Source organism: Heloderma suspectum, chromosome 2 (assembly GCF_057233095.1).
Source record: "Heloderma suspectum isolate Gila_16-S chromosome 2, 16-S_ref, whole genome shotgun sequence".
In the NCBI taxonomy this organism is placed as follows: Eukaryota; Metazoa; Chordata; class Lepidosauria; order Squamata; family Helodermatidae; genus Heloderma; species Heloderma suspectum.
In genome coordinates, this window is record NC_139459.1 from 168,783,035 (window position 1) to 168,802,927 (window position 19,893).

Sequence of the window (19,893 nt, forward strand, 5' to 3'; positions counted from 1 at the left end):
ATGCCAGCACAGTGATCTCACCTCTCCCCAGTGCACATTCTTTAAATGTTTGCATTAATTACACAATGCTTGCTCATGGAACACCTGCTCAACTGAGGACTTTTAGAATTTAAAAAGCCAGGCTTCTCTGTATCCTAGTCTCTAAGTCCAAATGTACACACAGCCAGCCTTAGTAGCAGTGCAGATGGTGGCTTCAGTTGTCAACCCTAATTCCTGCCCCATTGCCACTTATCCCTCCCTTAGCGAAGTTTGAGAGTTTTGTTTTTCTCGCAAAACAACATGAGCATGGATGCCACGTCCGACACCCCGAATGCAAGCCCGAGCACATGCCTGCCACAAATATTCGCATAGCGTTGAACGCGCGCACGCATTCGTCTTGTTCCCAATTCCCAGTCCTAATTTGTGCAGATTTCCTCAGTAGACTGAAGCAGCCCCGCTTTAGTCTATGGAGGAAATGTTTGCAAATTTGGGTAGATTTGTGCAAACCTCCCGTTTGATTGCTGCTTGATTTGTGCATGTTTCCCATTTACACAGAGCGAGCAGCAAACGCAAACAGCTGTCGGGCCCCAGACGAGCAGCGAGATGATGCTTGGAGAATCCTGCGCTCCCAAACATGGCTTGTTCACCTATCTCTGCCCTTCTTTTCTTGCCTAAATACCTACTCAGCTTCCCATATGTGATACTTACAAGATGAAATTCACCAAGGACAAGGTCATTAGTTTTGGGAGACAGACACAGGAAGTCTAGAAAAAGAAATGATCCCTTTGCCTTGTCTGCTACTCACAGATACAACCATAAATCAATAAATCAGATATTAAATTCTAACCTTTTGACTCCCTCTCTGCCCCCTCTGCCTGGAACGCCCTCCCAGAACACCTGTATGATGCCATCTCTCTCCAGTCTCCACCGCTTCCAAATCCCTCTTGAAAACCCAATTTTGCCATGAAGCTTGGACTTACCCCCACAGTCCCCCTGCTCCCCAAAAAGGTCTATGGACATGCAACTGCATTTGTACATATTCATCCCTTTTCCTCCCCTTCTGTCTCTTCTTTCCTCTCATCTCGCTGCCTTCCTCTCTGTCAAAACAGAGATTGTAATCTCCGTGGAGCTTTTGCTTATATAAAGTGCTTCTTACTCTGTTGGTGCTATATAAATCATAAACGGCCATGCATTTCCAAGGGTTGTAGCATTTCCTGTTGCCCTGAGATATATTAGTCAAGTCTTCTATCTACCTCCAGTATTTCCTCTCCCCAATCTTGCTCCTTTGAGCGATCTCAGAAAACCTCTACTTGCTTCTCGCTAGCCTCAGCTGTTTGTCTCCTTGCTTCTCATCCCGGATGCCTTTGATGACACGACAGCACTCAAGGAAGGCATCTTTGCAAGCATTCTGATCCTGGAAGTATTCTGCATGCGTTTCACAGCTGTGCCGTATGGGGTTCTCATGCATACCATCTTCACAGCACTTCCGTAGCACCTGATCCTGATCCTGGGCCACTGAAACATACAGTGCTCATGAAACGTCAAGGACTGCTCCTTGTACCATTTTCGCCTACCTCCCAATCAAAAGAGAAAAAAAGGAGCTACTTGGATAAATTCTACAAATGAACTAGTGTAGCACCCTGTCCTTCTTGCTTTGAAGCTCACTAGTTTTACAGATTATTTTAAGAGATTGTTACTGTTATATTGTATGTGAGTTTTTTTCAATTGCTAAATGCTTTGGAAGCCTTGGCTAAGAGGTGGGTTATGAATCTGAGAATAAAAAAAACAAATACAGATTTAAGCTATTGGCTCATCTAGCCCAGTAGTGACTGCTCTGATTGGCAGGACCTCCCCAGGGCATCAGGCAGAGGTCTTCCAGATTTTAAAATCTACTAGTACCATTTTTTATTACCACTGCTGCTGCATAATCTGCCCTTTTACTTTGTCATTTATGATATTGTATTTTCTTGTTATGCTTCCAGTCAGTGTAAACTGCCCTGGAAATGTTTATACAGCACCCCTTATTCCTCATTTTAAATGAATGAATGAATGTCCCAGTATCTGCTACCTGGGATCTTTCTTTAGAACACAGGTGTCAGGGAATGAATTTGAGGCTTTATGCATGCAAAGCATGTGCTGTACCAACAAACTATAGGCCCTTTCCTGGGATTTCTACAGGAGATGCTTGCCCTTTCCTACTGTGCATGATGGATTTCTAAAAGAGATTTTTAAAAACCTTAGCTGACACTGTCTTTTTCCTGGAGAGAGCAGCAACTGGTAGCCACCGCACAGGAAGAGGGAAATTCCTCAACAAAGGAAGCCACACAAAAGATCAGTTTCCAATATTTACACTCAACAGCAAAGCAAAGCAAGCAGACAGAGTTTTCTTCCAATCCTTTGTGCATTTCAGGATATTACTGACCAAGGCCCGCTCAAAAGATGTTGACCTCTTGGGGTATACAGGGTCCTTGTCACATACCTTTGCTTGCCTTCGACTCAATGAGCTCTATGGAGCGGCGCCTGCGTCTTGCAGGCTGAGGGCACTTTGGATCTGGAGGAAAAAGGCAGGAATGGGGAAAAAAAACTCCTTGACATCAAACAGGACGACTCTACTGAATCCCACCTCTTGTGCATCCTGACACTTTGCATGTCTACTCAGACGTAGGTCCCTCTAGAGCACAAACATAGACACAAATAATACCTGATCTTACGCGTGTGGAAATATTTTTGTTGGTCACAAGGGCCCGTCCAGCATCTGCAAACACAGCCAGGTTGTTCCTCCCACTACCAGCCGTACATCCAATGTCGCTCTTCTCCAAGGTGTCCCAAATCTGGCATGGAATGGGCAAGCAACAGTGATAGAAAAAACAGTGCAAATACCCATATCTTTTCCCATCTGGCAGAGAAACAGTGTGCAGGGTTACATTTTAGTGGAAAGCCCACTACAGGGCAAAGGGTTAAAAAGCCCTACCACCTGCATGAGTCTTCTACCACCTATTGTAGCCTCCACAGCTGCATTTTGTTCATTTAAAATTAAAAGGGGGGGAGAGAGAAAGAGAGAGAGAGATTATATGCAGCTGAGCATCACATGTTTCTTGGCCCTGAGCACGTTCCACACTGAAAATATGTAATGCTTGGGGTTCTTACTCTAAGCAATTTCCCAACTCACCTGAGTTTTGATAAACCTGTGCTTCTGGTTTAGGGTGTAAGTTCCTTTGTCCACAACCACAAGAGTGACCAAAGCATTCGTGTCCCCTCCCAATTTGATTTTCATCTGCTCTCCTGGCTGGTGAATTCGATTGTCTGCCTCAGTTGCTCCTTTTACAACCAACTGTTTCAACAAAGACAATGAAGATCAGCCTTGAAAGACGGAAAATGCCTGGCTGACTGGCCTTTATTTCCTTGTGTAGATCTTTTAAGTAGCTGAAGATGATTTAAAAATCTCCCATTCGTTTCCTTTTCTCAAAAAAATGGGAGAATTTATATTTAGAATGGGAGGAAAACCCCCACAGATGCCAATGGGAGCTTCCCTCCCTTTACGAATAGCAGGTTTGGGTCCCCCCAATTTGGACTGGGACCATGGAGGGGGGCAAATGATTAAAGCTCCCTGTGGCATTCCTGCCTTCTCCTACTGAGAATTCCCCTTCTCTAAGGCCTTTCTCACCCCCAGCAGGAACCATCTTCGCTCACACACACTGGGTTTCGCTGCCACCAGGACCTTTAAAGCTTAGGTCAAACCTTTTACTCAGTCCTCTATCTGTGAGGACACACAGACTTTACTTATAACCTTGTATTGTTCACTTTATTACTTCCCTCTCACATAGCCAAGAGCAGAAGGCATAGGATTTGGTTAAACAAATAAACTTGATTAACTAATAATAAGTTGTTGAATAATAAACAGGAAACTCTTAATGGCTTTATCAATATGTGTTCTCTCATAAACCGTTCTCTAGATCACACTCTCAAACAATCACTTCACAAATCCCCACAAACCTCTCTCTCTCTCTCTCTCTCCCTCCCTCCCTCCTTCCCTCCCTCCCTCTCTCTCTCTCTCCCTCCCTCCCTCTCTCCCTCTCTCCCTCCCTCTCTCTCTCCCTCCCTCTCTCAGTTCTCAGTCCTAAACTCCTGCCTCTCACAAATCCTAGCTCTGATCTAAATCATCTCACATCAGATCCCTAGCTCTATCCTATCTCTGATCTTATCCCTCACTATCTGACTTTCTCAGCACAGAACAGTTTTATATAGCACACATGCTTCACCCCTTCACTCTCTCAGCCAATCAGCTCACATACACAAATCCACCATTCTTCCTGCCAATCATTTCTCTCTCACCATAGACATACTCCCCATAAAATACAGAGATATAACAGGAATACATAACCATAAACATAGACTTATAGCAGGAACATATTACTGTAGCTATAGAGTCCATAAATACAGACACGTAATGTCACACTCCCCTCCACCCTATGCCACAGTCTCAGTTCAGTTTACCACTCCATGAACCTGATACTTATTTTTTTAAGACTTGGTCACCCAAGGGCTAAAAATGTGAATAACACTGCATCTAATTTAGCCCTTGGATAATGCCTAGAGACCTTTGAGGGGTCTGAAATCTACCACAATCTTAAAAGCATCTCCAACATCTCTGCAAAAGGCAAACCAGAGGCAAAGTAGAGACCGTGTTTTACCAGGGGCCAGTGCAAGAAAGTGAAGACCACCCCTGGTAAACAGGAAAACAGGAGCATGTGCTCTGAATGTCCACATACTCCCACAAAGCCTATCTGTATTTGGGGTGCCAGCCTGCCTGGTCAGGAATGGAAATACAGGCTAATACATCTAGATGTGATTTGCAAGGTTCTTCTGACAAGAGGTGAAATTAGTTTGTCGAAGAGAAATCGCAGCAAATTATCTGAAAATCTGCCAGATGTTGAATGTGCAACAATTGCTTTAATTGTAGGAAAGGGGTGCCTTGCATGGATACTGTTGTAGCAAAGTCAGTGGGACAAGCGACCTACCGTTCCTATGCAGGAATCCTTCACATCCACCCAGACAGAGTCAGCCACAATCTCAGTGTTCTCTATTTGGCAGTAAACCACAATCCGGAAGGAAGGGATGACCTCTGGGGTGATGCGCAGAGACATGATCACCATATTCTGTCCAGCTGCCCTGGGCTGCCTCCCAGCCTTAACTATCTTCCCTTTATTCAAGATCTGATGGAGAACAAGAAACATTGATTGTTTAAACAACGTCTGGATTAGTTTGAACAAAGTTTGCAAAACACTAGTAAGAAAAGATGGGACATACAAAAAAAGTTGTAGTATGAAGTGCTCCTATTCAGTGTGCCAGCCAGGCCTTTTTTCAAGGTACTCCATTCCATGCCCCTCCCACCAGTTTTCCATTCCCGCACCCCAAAGGCTTCTGTCAACATTTCATGCCCACTGAACATGCTCAGTCCTCATTGGGCTGTTCTGTTTTTTTCTCACCTTTAGTTAGTTTGTTATTTTGTACTTCTGCAAACCTTGGAATTCCCTCAAGCCTACTGATACCTCCTTCTTGTGCATGATGGTGCATCAGGACGGGCACTTGGAGAATTGGGTTTGCTATTACCATATATAAGGGTGTGGCACCACAATAAAATGTTGCAATGCATCCCAGGCATGCATGTGCTACCTGAGCCAGTGGTAAAGAGATTAAAAAAAAGTTAGCATCAGAGACAGGAGTCGGTGCTGTAAGCTGGATTTTACTTCATGTACATTTTTATTTCGCCTTTGAACATTTTAAAGTGTAACCAGTCTGCATGTAAGATAGTGGAACATAGGCCCGACTTCAGGAGTTGACATAGCTGGGCAGGTCCCAAAGGCCCATGGGCTCAGAATAACCCATCCCTGCCCTTGCTGACCTCGCATGTCAGCGTGGTGCTCCACAATGTGCCTGCCCCCCTCCACGCACCAGGCACCGCGTCTGTGGTAACCTAAGGTAGTTGGCCGCAGTTACATGGTGGAGCCGAGCATGACTTGGCTCTCATTATAAAAGTGCCATTACCCACGATAGCAGCCACTCGCCCTCCCCACCACCCTTACCAAGGTCTCTGCCAGGTGGTGGCGGTACTCCTGAATAGGAGCCGAGTTAGTACTCAGCTCTGTGCCAGCCACCCAACATGTTAGATTGCCCCAAATGCAATGCCAGATGTCCCAGATTCAGCTGAATCTTCCACCAGTAATCGGAGTCTGGTACTTCTGGACAACACTGCAGGGTTCTTGTAAACTACTCATAGTGTGATCTGCAGTATTCAGTGTGTATATAAGTATGTAAAGTCACTTTCGCCCAGGCACAGCCAGTTCCAAGCTGCAATATGGGGACAATGAACTGCATTTGTTTTGGATTTTGCATTAACAGTTGTTGGTTTTGAATTCACCCAAAATAAGAACTGAGTTAGGAAAAGCAGGAACTTTTCTCTTTGCTGCCACCTTTGGAGATTGGTGGTGGTGGTAAGATTGGAGTAGGACATACCTGTGCCCAATCCCAGTACCATTTTAGTCTTGGATTTCGCCATTGATTTCTATGAGCAACTCTCACTTCTGTCCCTGGAGACATTTAAAAGTAGCTTCTCAGCGTGGACCCAGGAAATGATCTCTCCGGATAATGAGAGGGTTCTTTTGACCCTTTTTATACCTATGTGTCCATTCCTCTGGCTTCCTTTTACAGCCATTCCATTCTATTCCATCCCCTACATTCAGTCAGCATTCCGAACCCACTGAACATGGTCAGATCTCATTGAGGGGGGGCTGTTTGTGGGGGGAGCGGGGTGGTCCTCACCCTTATTATTGTTTTCCTAAAGATTTTTTATACTTCTGTAAACCTCGGGATTCCCAACAAGTCTACCACTACATCCCTCTTGAACGTGGGTGCTGCTGTTTCAGTACATAAGCATACGTAGTCTCCCTGGAGACCAGAAATAGAATATAAGGTGGCTAGGAACATTCCACAGAAATGGTAAAAATTTCATGCTCAAGTGCTCTGCTCTACCCTGCTTACCTCTGTGACTACGATACTTAAGTCAGAAGTGCAAGTACCTTTGCTTCAAAAGGACTTTTTCAGGTTGATATCATTGGGGGCGTTGAGATCATCAGCAGGGGAAATAACACAGTGTCAATTGTTTTCCCCGCCCCTGCCTGTGCTGGTCGTGCAACCAGGATTACCCTAATTAGCCTCGCCATGCCATGGGTTGCTGTGTCATGAACCTGGCTCGCATTGCAGGCGTAGTGACTTTTCACTCACTCTACAATCCCTACTGCAAGCCATGGGATATAGGGTGGGAGAAAAGTCACTAAACCTGCACCATGCACTGGGTTTGGGCAACACGGCAACCTGTGAAGCAGTGCGGGTAATTCAGGCAACCCTGGTCACACAACTGGCACACACGGGGGCAGGGAAACAACCGACACTGCGTTGTTTCCCCCACTGATTGTCCAAACCTGGTCAATTGATGGCAAGTTATTGCAAAGTATGAAAATACACTGTTTCTTTAATCCTGAATAGCTCCACAAACAGGTCTTTAAACTTTGCTGAGAATCTCCCTGACCTCAGAAACCTGAGGTGGTGCCCCGGCTATAGAACTTCCCCAGACATGTAGGTAGAGCATGCTAGAACAATGCCTAGGGATGTACGAAAATCACTTACCTGTTCGCGGATTATGTTTATAGTGGGGGGGAGATGTTCCATCCCTTCCCCCGGAATCCTGGACGGGGGGGGGGAAGCGCTCCGTTCCTCCCCCCCGGAATCCTCCTTGGCCAGCTGTGCTCTGCGGTGGCTCCACGGAGCAGCCGGCCAGGCCCAGCCAGGCCAAAGCCATCCGCAGCCAGATTTCCAGCCGCGGAGGGCTCTGGGGGGGGGAATCGTGTACGCAAATGGCGGCGGCTACGGCCGCCACCATTTGCGTTCCTTATTTTTGACGTCTTAATCTACATAAATATTTACGTAGACTGAAATGGCGAAAATAAGGGGAATGCAAATAGCATAGCGGACGCTATTTGCGTCACCCTTATTTTCGCTGTCCTAGTCTACATAATTATTTACGTAGACTAAGACGGCCCAAAATAAGGAACGCAAATGGCGGTGACCGTAGCCACCGCCATTTGCGTAGGCCTTCCCCCCCCCCCCAGTCGTTTTAGGCTACGTAACTTTTTACGTAGCCTAAAACGTCTGGGTTAAAAAAAAAAGGCGTACGCAAATGGCGGCGGCCGTAGCCGCTGCCATTTGCGTACGCCTTTTTTTTTTTTTTTTACCCAGACGTTTTAGGCTATGTAAAAACTTAAGTAGCCTATCAAGTCAGTGTAAAAACAAACAAACAAAAAACCTGCAAATGGTGGCGGTGGCAGCCGGTTGGAAGACCAGCCACTGCCGCCGCCGCTGCCGCCACTGCCCGGAAGATCTGCCCCAGGTAAGTCTCCCTGCCCTCAGAAACCTGAGGTGGTGTCCCAGCTACAGAACTTCCCCAGACATGTAAGTAGAGCATGCTAGAACAATTCCCTTTATTGCAGATGGAGAGCTGAGGCTGAGAGAACAGTAGCTTGCCTACGGCTACCTAGTGAGTCAACAGCAGAAGTTCACTGGTCCCTTAGTACAGCAGACTGCTCTAACTTTGCACCAAAGTTGCTGTTGCAGACTCCTCTAACTTTGCACCAAATCACTAGGGATGTACGAATCCCTTACCTGGCTCCACACAGGGGCATCCGTGGTGAGGGGGAGGTGCTCCATCCCTCCCCCCAGAATCCTCGACGAGGGGGAGGTGCTCCGTCCCTCACCCCGGAATCCTGCCCAGCCGGCTCCGCTCTGCAGCCAAGCTGCGGAGCCGCCAGCCAGCTCCGGCTGCCCGCAGCCGGATATCCGGCCATTGGGCAGCCCTGCAGGGACGCAAATGGCGGCTGTCGTAACCGCCGCCATTTGCGTCCCTGTATTGAGCCGTGATAGGCTACGTAAATATTTACGTAGCCTATCACGGCAGGGGGAAAAAAAACCCAGCGTACGCAAATGGCGGTAGCCGCTGCCATTTGCGTATGCTGGGGTTCCCCCCCCCCCGCCCTGATAGGCTACGTAAATACTTACGTAGCCTATAACGGCATCTGCAGGGACGCAAATGGCATCCCTGAGTTAGCTGTGACGGGCTACGTAAGTATTTACGTAGCCTATCATGGCTAGGAAGAGGAGGAAGCGAATGGTGGCCAGGACGGCTGCCATTCGCAAAGCAGTGCAGACGGGAGCAGGTAAGTGCTCCGTTTCGCGCGCCTTTTGTGGGGTGGGGGCAGCGGGGGCTTCGTTCCAAGATGGATTTCAGGGGGCGGAATGCACTGGCATTCAGCCTCACCGAGATCCGTCGCGGAATTCTCTGACATCCCTACAAATCACTCGTGAAGACAGCCCCAAGGTTCCTCTGTGATGTGGCCTGCATCACTGCTTGACGCCAGTGCGTCCACTTTGCACTAATGCATACATTGATAAGCATGGTGGAACCTTCTCTACCACCTCTGGATAAAAATAAAACAATGGGTCTCCTCAGTCCTTTTGTGTCAGGAGCGCCGTAGTGGCCTCTTTCAGTATACTCCAATAGCCAACTCAAGACACAGACGAAAGGATTCTTTTCAAGGCTTTAATCCTTTTACAACTTCATGACTCTTTCAGATGCTATCACCGGCAACTAAGCAATGAACAGCGGAGTAGTCTATGCTCCGGGTAGGCAGTTGGTCCCCATTTGAAGGAGAATCACTTGAAGACCCTGAACTTATGGGCTAGGGAGAGATCCTCCCTCTTTCCCTTGGGTCCACGGGACGCGGCCGTTGCTTGCGCGCCAAATGGGCGCTACGCCTCCTTTCCGCACCCCCCATCGCTCGTCATTCCCTGCGTCTGCATCGAGCATCTAGCAAGCCCCCCTCCCACACTGTTTCACTGCCCGGGTCACTATCTATCTCAGGAATGCCGGCAGGAGGAATCTCTGCCAGCTGCTGTGCCTGTGAGGGATGAGCTGGCTCCTCTCCCATGGATTGCTGATCCTCCTCAGAATCAGAACTGCTCTGGGGTTCTATCGGCTCAGTTTCCACCCTGATGTTTTGTCAGGGTTGGCTGAAGCTTCATAATGTGGACTAATTTAAGCACAAGCCAGTTCAACTCTCATGCATGAAAACAGTCTAAATAGCTTGTGAATAGCAGCCTGTAATGTAACTCTGGTTGAGCAGCATGCACAGACAGGGCACAACAGTGTATAGAGTGTAGATGGTAAAATGGAGCCGGTAAATTGCCCACCCAGAAGAAATCTGGAATACTGTGTTATCGAATGTGGTCTCCAGACTCATGTACAAACTTGTGCACATTCTTGAGATACACATCCATTAAGGGACCTTTTAACCTTGGCAATATCATATCTTGGCAGGAAGGACCCAATAACACATGTGCTCATGCATGTGCACACGCACACCAACACACAGGTTTCTTCAAAACAAGGGAATTGTATTTCACACAAAATAATATAAAGTGTACAATCATTACTTTGGGGAAATCTGCGGATAAAGTATTTGTTACAGAAATCCCAAAATATCAATGACTAATTCATAGGTTATAAACAAAACATGCAGAATAAACCACTTAATACACTTAAGAAATGGATAGTGTGAAGATTCATGAACTGGGTTCAGATGGTGGGGGAATTATCTTTGGAATCCTCTTGGCTGTTAGATCAAGGGCTGCAGTGTGTGGACTAGGCTGTGGACATGGGTGTAGTGTCTTGGGTTGCGTTTATGGTTCTAAGAGATGCTGAGGAGGTCAAGTATAGGCAAACTGGGGACCTCATGCTACTGGGAAAGAAATAGAAGGTACAACAGAAAGCAGAGAGTAGGAATAAATGGTAAATACTCCCAATGGAGGAAGTCAATGGTGGGGTCCCACAGGGATCTGTATTGGGACCAATGCTTTTCAACTTGTTCATAAATGATCTGGAATTAGGAGTGAGCAGTGAAGTGGCCAAGTTTGCCAATGACACCAAATTATTTAGGGTGGTGAAAACAAAAAGGGTTTGTGAGGAGCTTCAAAAGGATCTCTCCAAACCGGGAGAATGGGCATCCACATGGCAAATGCGGTTCAATGTAAGCAAGTGTAAAGTGATGCATGTTGGAGCAAAAAATCCCAACTTCAAGTATAACCTTGTGGGATCTCAGCTAGCGGTGACCAACCAAGAATGAGATCTTGGATGTGTGGTGGACAGCTCAAAGAAAATGTTGACCCAGTGTGCAGCTGCTGTAAAAAAAAGGCAAACTCCATGTTAGGCATAATTAGAAAAGGAATTGAGAATAAAACTGCCAATATCATACTGCCTAAATCTATGGGGCGACCACACTTAGGATACTGTGTACAGTTGTGGTCACTACACCTAAAAAAGTGTAGAGCTGGAAACAATGCAGAAAGGGGCAACTTTCCCCATGAAGCTGATCGGTGGGAGATAAAAGGAAGTACTTCTTCACACAGCGCATAGTCAAACTATGGAATTCACTACCACAAGATATAGTGATGGCCACCAATTTGAATGGCTTTAAAAGGGGGTTAGACAAAATCCAGGAGAAGAAGGCTATTAATGGCTAGTAGTAGTCTGATGGTTATAAGCTACCTCTGGTGTCAGGGGCAGCATGCCTATGTACACCAGTTGCTGGGGAACATGGGCGGGAGGGTGCTGTTGCACTCATGTCCTGCTTGTGGGTTTCCCATCAACAGCTGGTTGGTCACTGTGTGAACAGAATGCTGGACTAGATGGGCCCTTGGTCTCATTCAGCATGGTTCTTTTTATGTACATGGATGTACATAAAACAGGCTGCAAGAATTACAGGCTGCAAGAATGGGGAGGAGAAAAGGGGTTTCACAGAGGCTTGTTCTAACAGTGGGCGGTGCAAGCAGGCTGGTGCACAGTCATGATGACAAAAAAGAAAGGCAGGCTGGGATAACCTGTAGCTACACACAAACTCATTCCAACCCTCATTCCATGACATGATCCTGGATGAGGGTGCAGACCTGGCATGTATTACGGAGACCTGGCTGGCCGAGGCTGCTGCTCCAACCCTTGCAGCCATGTGTCCAGCTGGATTTTTGTATGCACAGCAGCCGAGGGCTGGGGATTGGGGATGGGGAGTGGCTGTTATCTACCGAGAGTCCTTGGTCTTCACCAGACCCCCTCTCCGGGAGACCAAGGTTGTTGAGTGCATGTACTGGAGGTTGGGCCCGAAGGGCAGTCTGGGGATTCTGCTCGTGTACCGTCCACCCCGCTGCACAACTGACTCCCTGGCCGAGGTGCTTGAGGTGGTCTCTGATGTGCGTGTACAGTCCCCTAACTTACTGGTGTTGGGGGACTTCAACGTACATTCGGAGGCCATCCTCACAGGAGCACCTTGGGACTTCATGGAGACCATGGCCTCCTGGGAGCTGCACCATATTCTAATTGGGCCCACCCATGTAGCCGGTCATGCACTAGACCTTGTGTTTGTTTCTGGAGAAGCGGGGAGTGATCTGGAAGTCGGGGGTATATCCACCACCCCCTTGTCATGGTCAGATCACTATCTGGTGATGTTGGACTTCTCGGTTCCACAACCCCTCTGCAGGGGTGGAGGACCCATTGAAATGGTCCGCCCCAGGCGTCTTATGGATCCAAATGGATTCCTGAACGCGCTTGGGGATTCTCTGGGGCATGCCAACGGCCACTCGGTCGAGACCCTGGTGGGTGGCTGGAATGCCGCAATTACTGGGGCATTAGATTGGGTGGCTCCGAAACGCCCTCTCCCCCTGAACAGGGCTCGGACTGCACCATGGTTCAATCCGCGGTTACGAGCTCTGAAACAGGAGGTGAGACGGCTAGAGCGCCGGTGGCGGAAGTCTCGCTCCAAAGACGATCAGACACGGGCTAGAGCTATATCTTCAGCCTATCACGTGGCAGTGAAGGCAGCAAAAAAGGAATATTATGCTGCCTCCATCGCGTCTGCAGAGTGCTGCCCCAGGAGGCTGTCCCAAGTGGTCCGGAGCCTGGTCGGTCCTGTGGCTCCGGAACCACTGGAGCATTCTAAGGCCTCCTGTGAGGCTTTGGCAAGGTACTTTGCAGATAAAATTGATCAGATTAGGTGTGTTACTCTGCACACTGTGGATACAGTTAGTGAGCAAGAGGCGGCCTGTGGCAAACCGGTTTTGTGGGATCGGTTCCAGCTTCTTCCTCCTGATGAAGTGGACAAGGTGCTTTCATCTGTAAGGCCGACCACCTGCTTACTTGATCCTTGCCCATCTTGGCTCATTATGAGCTGCAGAGAGAGACTGGGTGAGGGGATCAAGGCGGTGGTGAACGCCTCCCTTGAGGAGGGAGTGATGCCATCAGCCCTCAAGGAGGCAGTGATAAGACCGCTCTTAAAGAAGCCCTCCTTGGATCCTCAAGTTCTGAACAACTTTCGCCCAGTCTCAAATCTGCCATTTTTGGGCAAGGTGATTGAGCGGGTGGTGGCGGTGCAGTTGAAGGCACACTTGGAAGAAACTGATTATCTAGACCCATTTCAGTCGGGCTTCAGGCCTGGGCATGGGACAGAAACGGCCTTGGTCGCCTTGGTGGATGATATGAGGAGGGCTCTGGATAGGGGTGAATGCTCCTTCCTTGTTCTCCTCGACCTCTCAGCGGCTTTTCATACCGTTGACCACGGTATCCTCCTGGACCGCCTGGAGGGGTTGGGCATTGGAGACACTGTGTTGCGGTGGTTCCGGTCCTTCCTCTCTGGCAGGTACCAGAGGGTAGCACTGGGAGAGGAGGTTTCGGACCCGTGGCCACTTACTTGTGGGGTGCCACAGGGTTCCATCCTCTCCCCGATGCTATTTAACATCTATGTGAAGCCACTGGGGGCTATCATCAGGAGGTTTGGGGTGCAGTGTCATCAATATGCGGATGACACGCAGCTCTACCTCTCATTCAAATCTTCACCAAGGTTGGCCGTAGAATCCCTGCCCAAATGTCTGGAGACGGTGAGTGGCTGGATGGGGAGGAATAAGCTGAAGCTGAACCCTGACAAGACCGAGGTACTTTTGGTGGGAGACAAGAGGAGGCTGGGGGATGTTGACCTGGTGTTGAATGGGGTATGGCTACCCTTGAAAGACCAGGTCCGCAGCCTGGGGGTCATTTTGGACTCCCAGCTGTCCATGGAGGCTCAGGTGTCAGCTGTGAGCCGGACAGCGCTGTATCAACTCCATCTGATACGGCGGCTGCGCCCCTTCCTTCCCGACCATCTGCTCCCATCGGTAGTACATGCCCTGGTCTCCTCTCGTTTAGACTACTGTAATGCGCTCTACATGGGGTTACCCTTGAAGACGGTTCGGAAACTGCAGCTGGTACAGAACGCGGCGGCTCGCCTGATTAAAGGCAGCCGCTGGCGAGATCACATCACTCCAGTGCTGAAGGAGTTGCACTGGTTACCAGTTGTTTTCCGGGCCAAATTCAAGGTGTTGGCTTTGACCTTTAAAACCCTATATGGTTCCGGCCCAGCCTATCTTAAGGAGCGCCTCCAGCAACACCAGACAGGACGCTTAACAAGATCAGCCTCGGACGGCCTTCTCTCTGTCCCATCAGCCAGGACAGCTAGACTGGTGGGGACGAGGGAGAGGGCCTTCTCTGTGGTGGCCCCCACTCTGTGGAACTCCCTCCCTAGGGAACTCCGTCATGCCCCCTCTTTAATGAGCTTCCGTCGTGCATTAAAAACGTGGTTGTTCAGGCAGGCATTTGGGGTGGGTTAGGGTATTAAAAAAAAAAAATTATGGTAAAATTTTATTGTTTTAAATTGTTTTATGGTGGGTTGTACATCGCCCAGAGTGGCTGGGTGACCAGTCAGATGGGCGATTAATAAATTTAATAAATAAATAAATAAATAAATAAATAAAACTTCCAGGACCTTGTGTGCAGTTCCTCCTGTCCTCTTCCACACCGTTTTGGTGATGCCCGGTTGATTCAATTTTACACCGAGCATCAAGGCAATTTTGCCAGGGAGATTGGCTTTACCGCAAGAGGAGTGAAGAAGGGACACGGAGGGCCCTCAGATTAGGGGGCATAGCCACAATTCTTCCCACTAGTCGACCAGGGGAAGGTGGCATGGAAGCTCCCACCCAAATACTTTTAAAGGTTAGACTAAATTGTAACACACTTAGACAACGTGCAAGAGAAAGGAGGGTACAGAGTAGTAGATGGAGGTCCTCCAGAGTGTAGAATAGGGCTGTGAATGATACCTTTTGATGGGTTTCAATAACACTGGTCCTGAAGCTGAAGACTGGGATGCACTGAAACTCCTAAGGCATCAGCGAGGTAAAATACGCTGATTTAAAAAGGAAATGCAATGGGTCTTTGCCTTGGCAAGGCACAAATCTAGGTGGCCAGACTCAAGAGAATCTGGGCAAACAAGGGGTAGAACAGCGGGGTGGTGGAAAGGTGTCCTGGGCGCAATGGGTTGCCGAGGGGCCAACAGAGGTAAGCGGGTCTCATTGGGCTTGTCCACAACCAACGGGTGGAGATACCTGGCCCTGAGTGGCCAAGGAAGTTTGCCATGCTCGGGGGAGCAAGTTGGAATCCTGCCAGGAGTGGGTCAGCCAGGACCCTAGTGATCTCAGAAGGCTTGGATGGGTGTGAGTTCTTGGAACCAAGTAAGGCAGCAAGTGGAACCAACTGGAAATATCGGGAGCAAGTGATTTCAGCAGTGTGGAACCTGCCCTGGGATGGCTGGGAACCACAATGAGTGATTTCAGCAGCTTGGTACCAGTTGGATTCACCAGAACACTGAGGGCTTGAAGCTCTGAGTTCTTGTACCATTTTAACTAAGGCTTCTAAGGGACTATACATGTGAGGCTGGGCATGACAATAACACAGAGGGGCAAGGGAAACCTCTGTAGACAGAATCAATAGCAGTTTGGACTGCTCCCAAAAGGTGAGGATGACTCATTACAAGAGCCATCATGAATGTCAAAAGGAAGAGCTAGGAGGGGGGAAACCGACCAAGGCAATGCTGTGTCCAAAGTTAATCAAAATCAGGACTTTTCAGAAAAGTTGGGAAATTCCCAGTCTGCAAAGAGACTGGTGACTAGATCATATCTCTAGGAAAAAATCATTTCAGGGCTGAAGCATGCCTTGGGATATTGAATGATCCAGTTATCATCTTCCCAAGCTGGGGCTCTTGATTATGCACAGATCTGATCTGAATGGTATTGCTAGACTTAGCCTTGCACATAAGAACTTTAGAAGGGTGGAGCTTTGGCCAAGATCCTTTGTGCAGTCAGTTTTCCTGCCTTTGCTTGGCTTTCTTAAAGTGCCCAGGCCAAAGGTTGCCAACCTCCATGGGAGCGTGCAATGGCTGCTCTACCACCAAGCAGCCTGCTAACAAGTGCTTATTGGTAGCTGAGGTTACAATGCTGTACAGTGGCAAGAGTGCTGGACTGGGAGTCGGGAGATCCGGGTTCTAGTCCCCACTCGGCCATGGAAGCTCACTGGGTGACTTTGGGCCAGTCACAGACTCTCAGCCCAACCCACCTCACAGGGTTGTTGTCGTGAGGATAAAATGGAGAGGAGGAGGAGGATTATGTACGCCGCCTTGGGTTCCTTGCAAGAGGAAAAAAGGCGGGGTATAAATGCAATAAATAAATAAAGTGCTAGTTAATCCCCCAGTAAACATTGGCTTTGTGCATGTGCATAGAGGGTAACTGGCATCAACCACAGTACATCGGAACAGAACTTAACACAGTCTCAGGGGCACTCACAGTGATCCTGAGCCCTTGCATGTCTGCTGGTGTGTTCAGGATCAGCTTTGCGTCCCGTCATTCTGAGTAATTGATTCAGCCTGAATGGGCTCTGACACCACAGGGCCCCGGGCAGCTGGAGTGCCACCTGGGTTGGCGACGTACACCTGAAGCAAGTCAGAAGAGATAACAGAGCATGGCACCTAGACGTCTCTGCTGAGTCTAAACCACTATTGGCAGACTATGTGCAAACGTCAGAGGACTCAAGGGATTTCCACCACTATTTATGTGTGTTGCTCTGGATCTATAAATAGCACAAGCGAGCCTTGGAGTGGGTCATGACAAGTAAAGAGACTCCGATTAATATATTACCGTTATTTCATAGGGCATCCCTGGCTTGAAGTGCCTGGAGGCCTTTGTGAAGTGGATCTCATAGGGAGTTGTCACAATCCTGATGCCAGTTTGCTCAGTCACCACCTTGTCGCTGCCTGCAGAAAGAAGAAAGGGGCTGTGGGTAAAAAAGAATTTAAAATAAAGGTGGGGGGATGGTTTTAAAGCCAGGCAGTTTCATTTGCTCCAGGTCCAACAGTTCCATTTTTCAAACTTCCTGATAGGCAGGGAATCAGTTTAGCTAGTTCTACATCAGTTTAGCTACTGAAGAATCCCTGGGCATTGGTTAGGCCATGGAATCCCTGCACATTACATGGTCATACTAAGACATGGCCTAATGTGCATACAGCCAGACCTGTTGGGCCCACGAATACTGTCTGGGCAACACAGAATGTATCTTATGACGGATAAACAGTAGATATGCTTTCTTTCTAGTAATTTGTCCACCTCTGAGGAACCCTCAGATTTCCTAGGAACATAGTTTTGCCACTGCAGTAGCTGCATGGGGCCCTGAGGCATGTGTGCACAGATGCCCCCTTTTATTCTGTGAATTGTGTAACGTTACAAGTGTGCAGTTAGGCTTCCCCGTTATGTACAAGATGGAGCATTCCCTGACGTACTAAAAGGAAAACAAAAACGAAAAACAGGTCAGCCCCTCTAGGCACAGAAGTGTTCATTGGAGCCCAGTGGAGCCTTGGATCATGCCTGTAGTTTTAAGGAAGGCTTGGCTCATGATGAATAGTCCTGTGGAGTGGCACCCCCAGAAGCAATACGTGGGAGAAATATGAGGTCCCTGAACTGGAAACTGTGGTGTGTCCCACAGGTTTTACTCAGAACCCTCTGAATTTCAGACATCTTTTTAAGAAGAAGGATGTTTTTAGCCAATGGGTTGGACTTAGAATTGGACTTCGAGTAGACCCACTGAAATCAATGGGACAAGTAAGTCATGACTAGGGATGGCGGAGAATTTCTCCCCGAATCTTCGGGAGGCCGAGCGCCGACGCATTCAGCCCCCCGAAGTTGGTTGGGAAATTCTCCACCGCCCCCTCCCAGGATGGGACTTACCTTCGGCGAATGTCCCTCTCGGCAGCGGGTCCCAGCGGCGGTTCATCGCGGGAGGGGGCGGCGGCCGGTCTCCCGACCAGCTGCCACCGCCGCCATTGCAAAAAAAAAAACAACTAAAGTAAAAAAAAACAACAACACCCGTGATACGCTACATAACGATTTACGTAGCCTATCACGGCTAGATTTCCAAAGTCAGCCGTGATAGACTACGTAAATCGTCACGTAGCCTATCACGGGTGACTTTGGGGGGGAAAAAAAAAATTTGCATTCCTTATTTTGACATGTCTAGTCTACATAAAGATTTACGTAGACTACGGCGAAAATAAGGGCACGCTATTTGCGTACGCGCTTTTTCCCCCCAAAATCACCCGTGATAGGCTACGTGACAATTTACGTAGGGATGGCGGAGAATTTCTCCCCAAAACTTCGGGGGGCCGAGCACCAACATGTTCGGCCCCCCGAACAAGTTTCGGGGAGAAATTCTCCCCCCCCCGCCCCCCGCACCCCCCCCAGGACGGGACTTACCTTTGCCGAATGTCCCTCCCGGCGGCGGGTCCGGTCGGCGGTTTGGCGGGTGTTCGTGTGGGGCGGGAGCGGCAGCCGGTCTTTTGACCGGCTGCTGCCGCCGCCATTCCAATCAAAGAAAAAAAAACAAAAACGCCCCCGTGATAGGCTACATGACGATTAACGTAGCCTATCATAGCTAGATCTGCAAAGTCAGCCGTGATAGGCTACGTAAATCGTGACGTAGCCTATCACGGGTGACTTGGGGGGGGGGGGAAGCGCGTACGGATAATGGCGGCCCCCATAGGGAGCCGCCATTCCCATTCCTTATTTGGTCGCTGTAGTCTAAGTAAATGTTTACGTAGACTACGGCGAAAATAAGGGCAACGCTATTTGCGTTGCCCTTATTTTCGCCGTAGTCTACGTAAAGATTTACGTAGACTACAGCGGCCAAATACGGAACGCGAATGGCGGCTCCCTATGGGGGCCACCATTAGCGTACGCGCTTTTTTTTTTTAAAGTCACCCGTGATAGGCTACGTGACTTTGCAGATCTAGCCGTGATAGGCTACGTTAATCGTCACGTAGCCTATCACGGGGCGTTGTTTTTTTTTTTTTAAACTTTGGAGTTCGCGGCCGGGTGAGGCGGGAAGCCTCCCCCCCGGCCTGAATTTCGGCCGGGCGAGGCGGGAAGCCTCCCCCCTGGCCTGAATTTCGGCCGGGCGAGGCGGGAAGCCTCCCCCCCCGGCCTGAACTTCGCGGGGGGAGCAACGAAGCGCCTCCCCCCCACCGCGAAGAAGCTTCGACGACAGGTAAGTGACTTTCGTCCACCCCTAGATTTACGTAGCCTATCATGGCTGTCTTTGGAAATCTAGCCGTGATAGGCTACGTAAATCGTCACGTAGCCTATCACGGGGTCTTTTTTTTTTTTTTTTACTTTTTGTTTCGCAGCCGGGGAGACGGGGCACTTCTCCCCGGCCTGAATTTCGGGCGGGCGAGGTGGGGCGCCTCCCCCCCCGGCCTGAATTTCGGCCGGGCGAGGCAGGACGCCTCCCCCCCCTCGCCTGAACTTCGGGGGGAGAAGCAAAGTGCTTCCCCCCCACCGCGAAGCCAAGCTGCAAAAAGGTAAGTGACTTTCGTACATCCCTAGTCATGACTATCAACTCCAACTGATTTCAAT

The 19,893-nt window shown here is 49.0% G+C and overlaps 1 protein-coding gene across 1 annotated transcript in view; it reads right to left on the bottom strand.

Moving 5' to 3' along the window:
• The window catches only part of LOC146353173 (A.superbus venom factor 1-like), a 97,770-nt gene that overhangs the window by 58,503 nt on the left and 19,374 nt on the right, over positions 1-19,893 (bottom strand). The window contains 10 exon segments of the mRNA XM_084829703.1: positions 1,294-1,494; positions 2,459-2,530; positions 2,681-2,810; positions 3,149-3,310; positions 4,998-5,192; positions 6,063-6,121; positions 15,544-15,691; positions 16,777-16,826; positions 16,829-16,922; positions 17,128-17,243. Coding sequence (XP_084685829.1) covers positions 1,294-1,494; positions 2,459-2,530; positions 2,681-2,810; positions 3,149-3,310; positions 4,998-5,192; positions 6,063-6,121; positions 15,544-15,691; positions 16,777-16,826; positions 16,829-16,922; positions 17,128-17,243 — 1,227 coding nt within the window.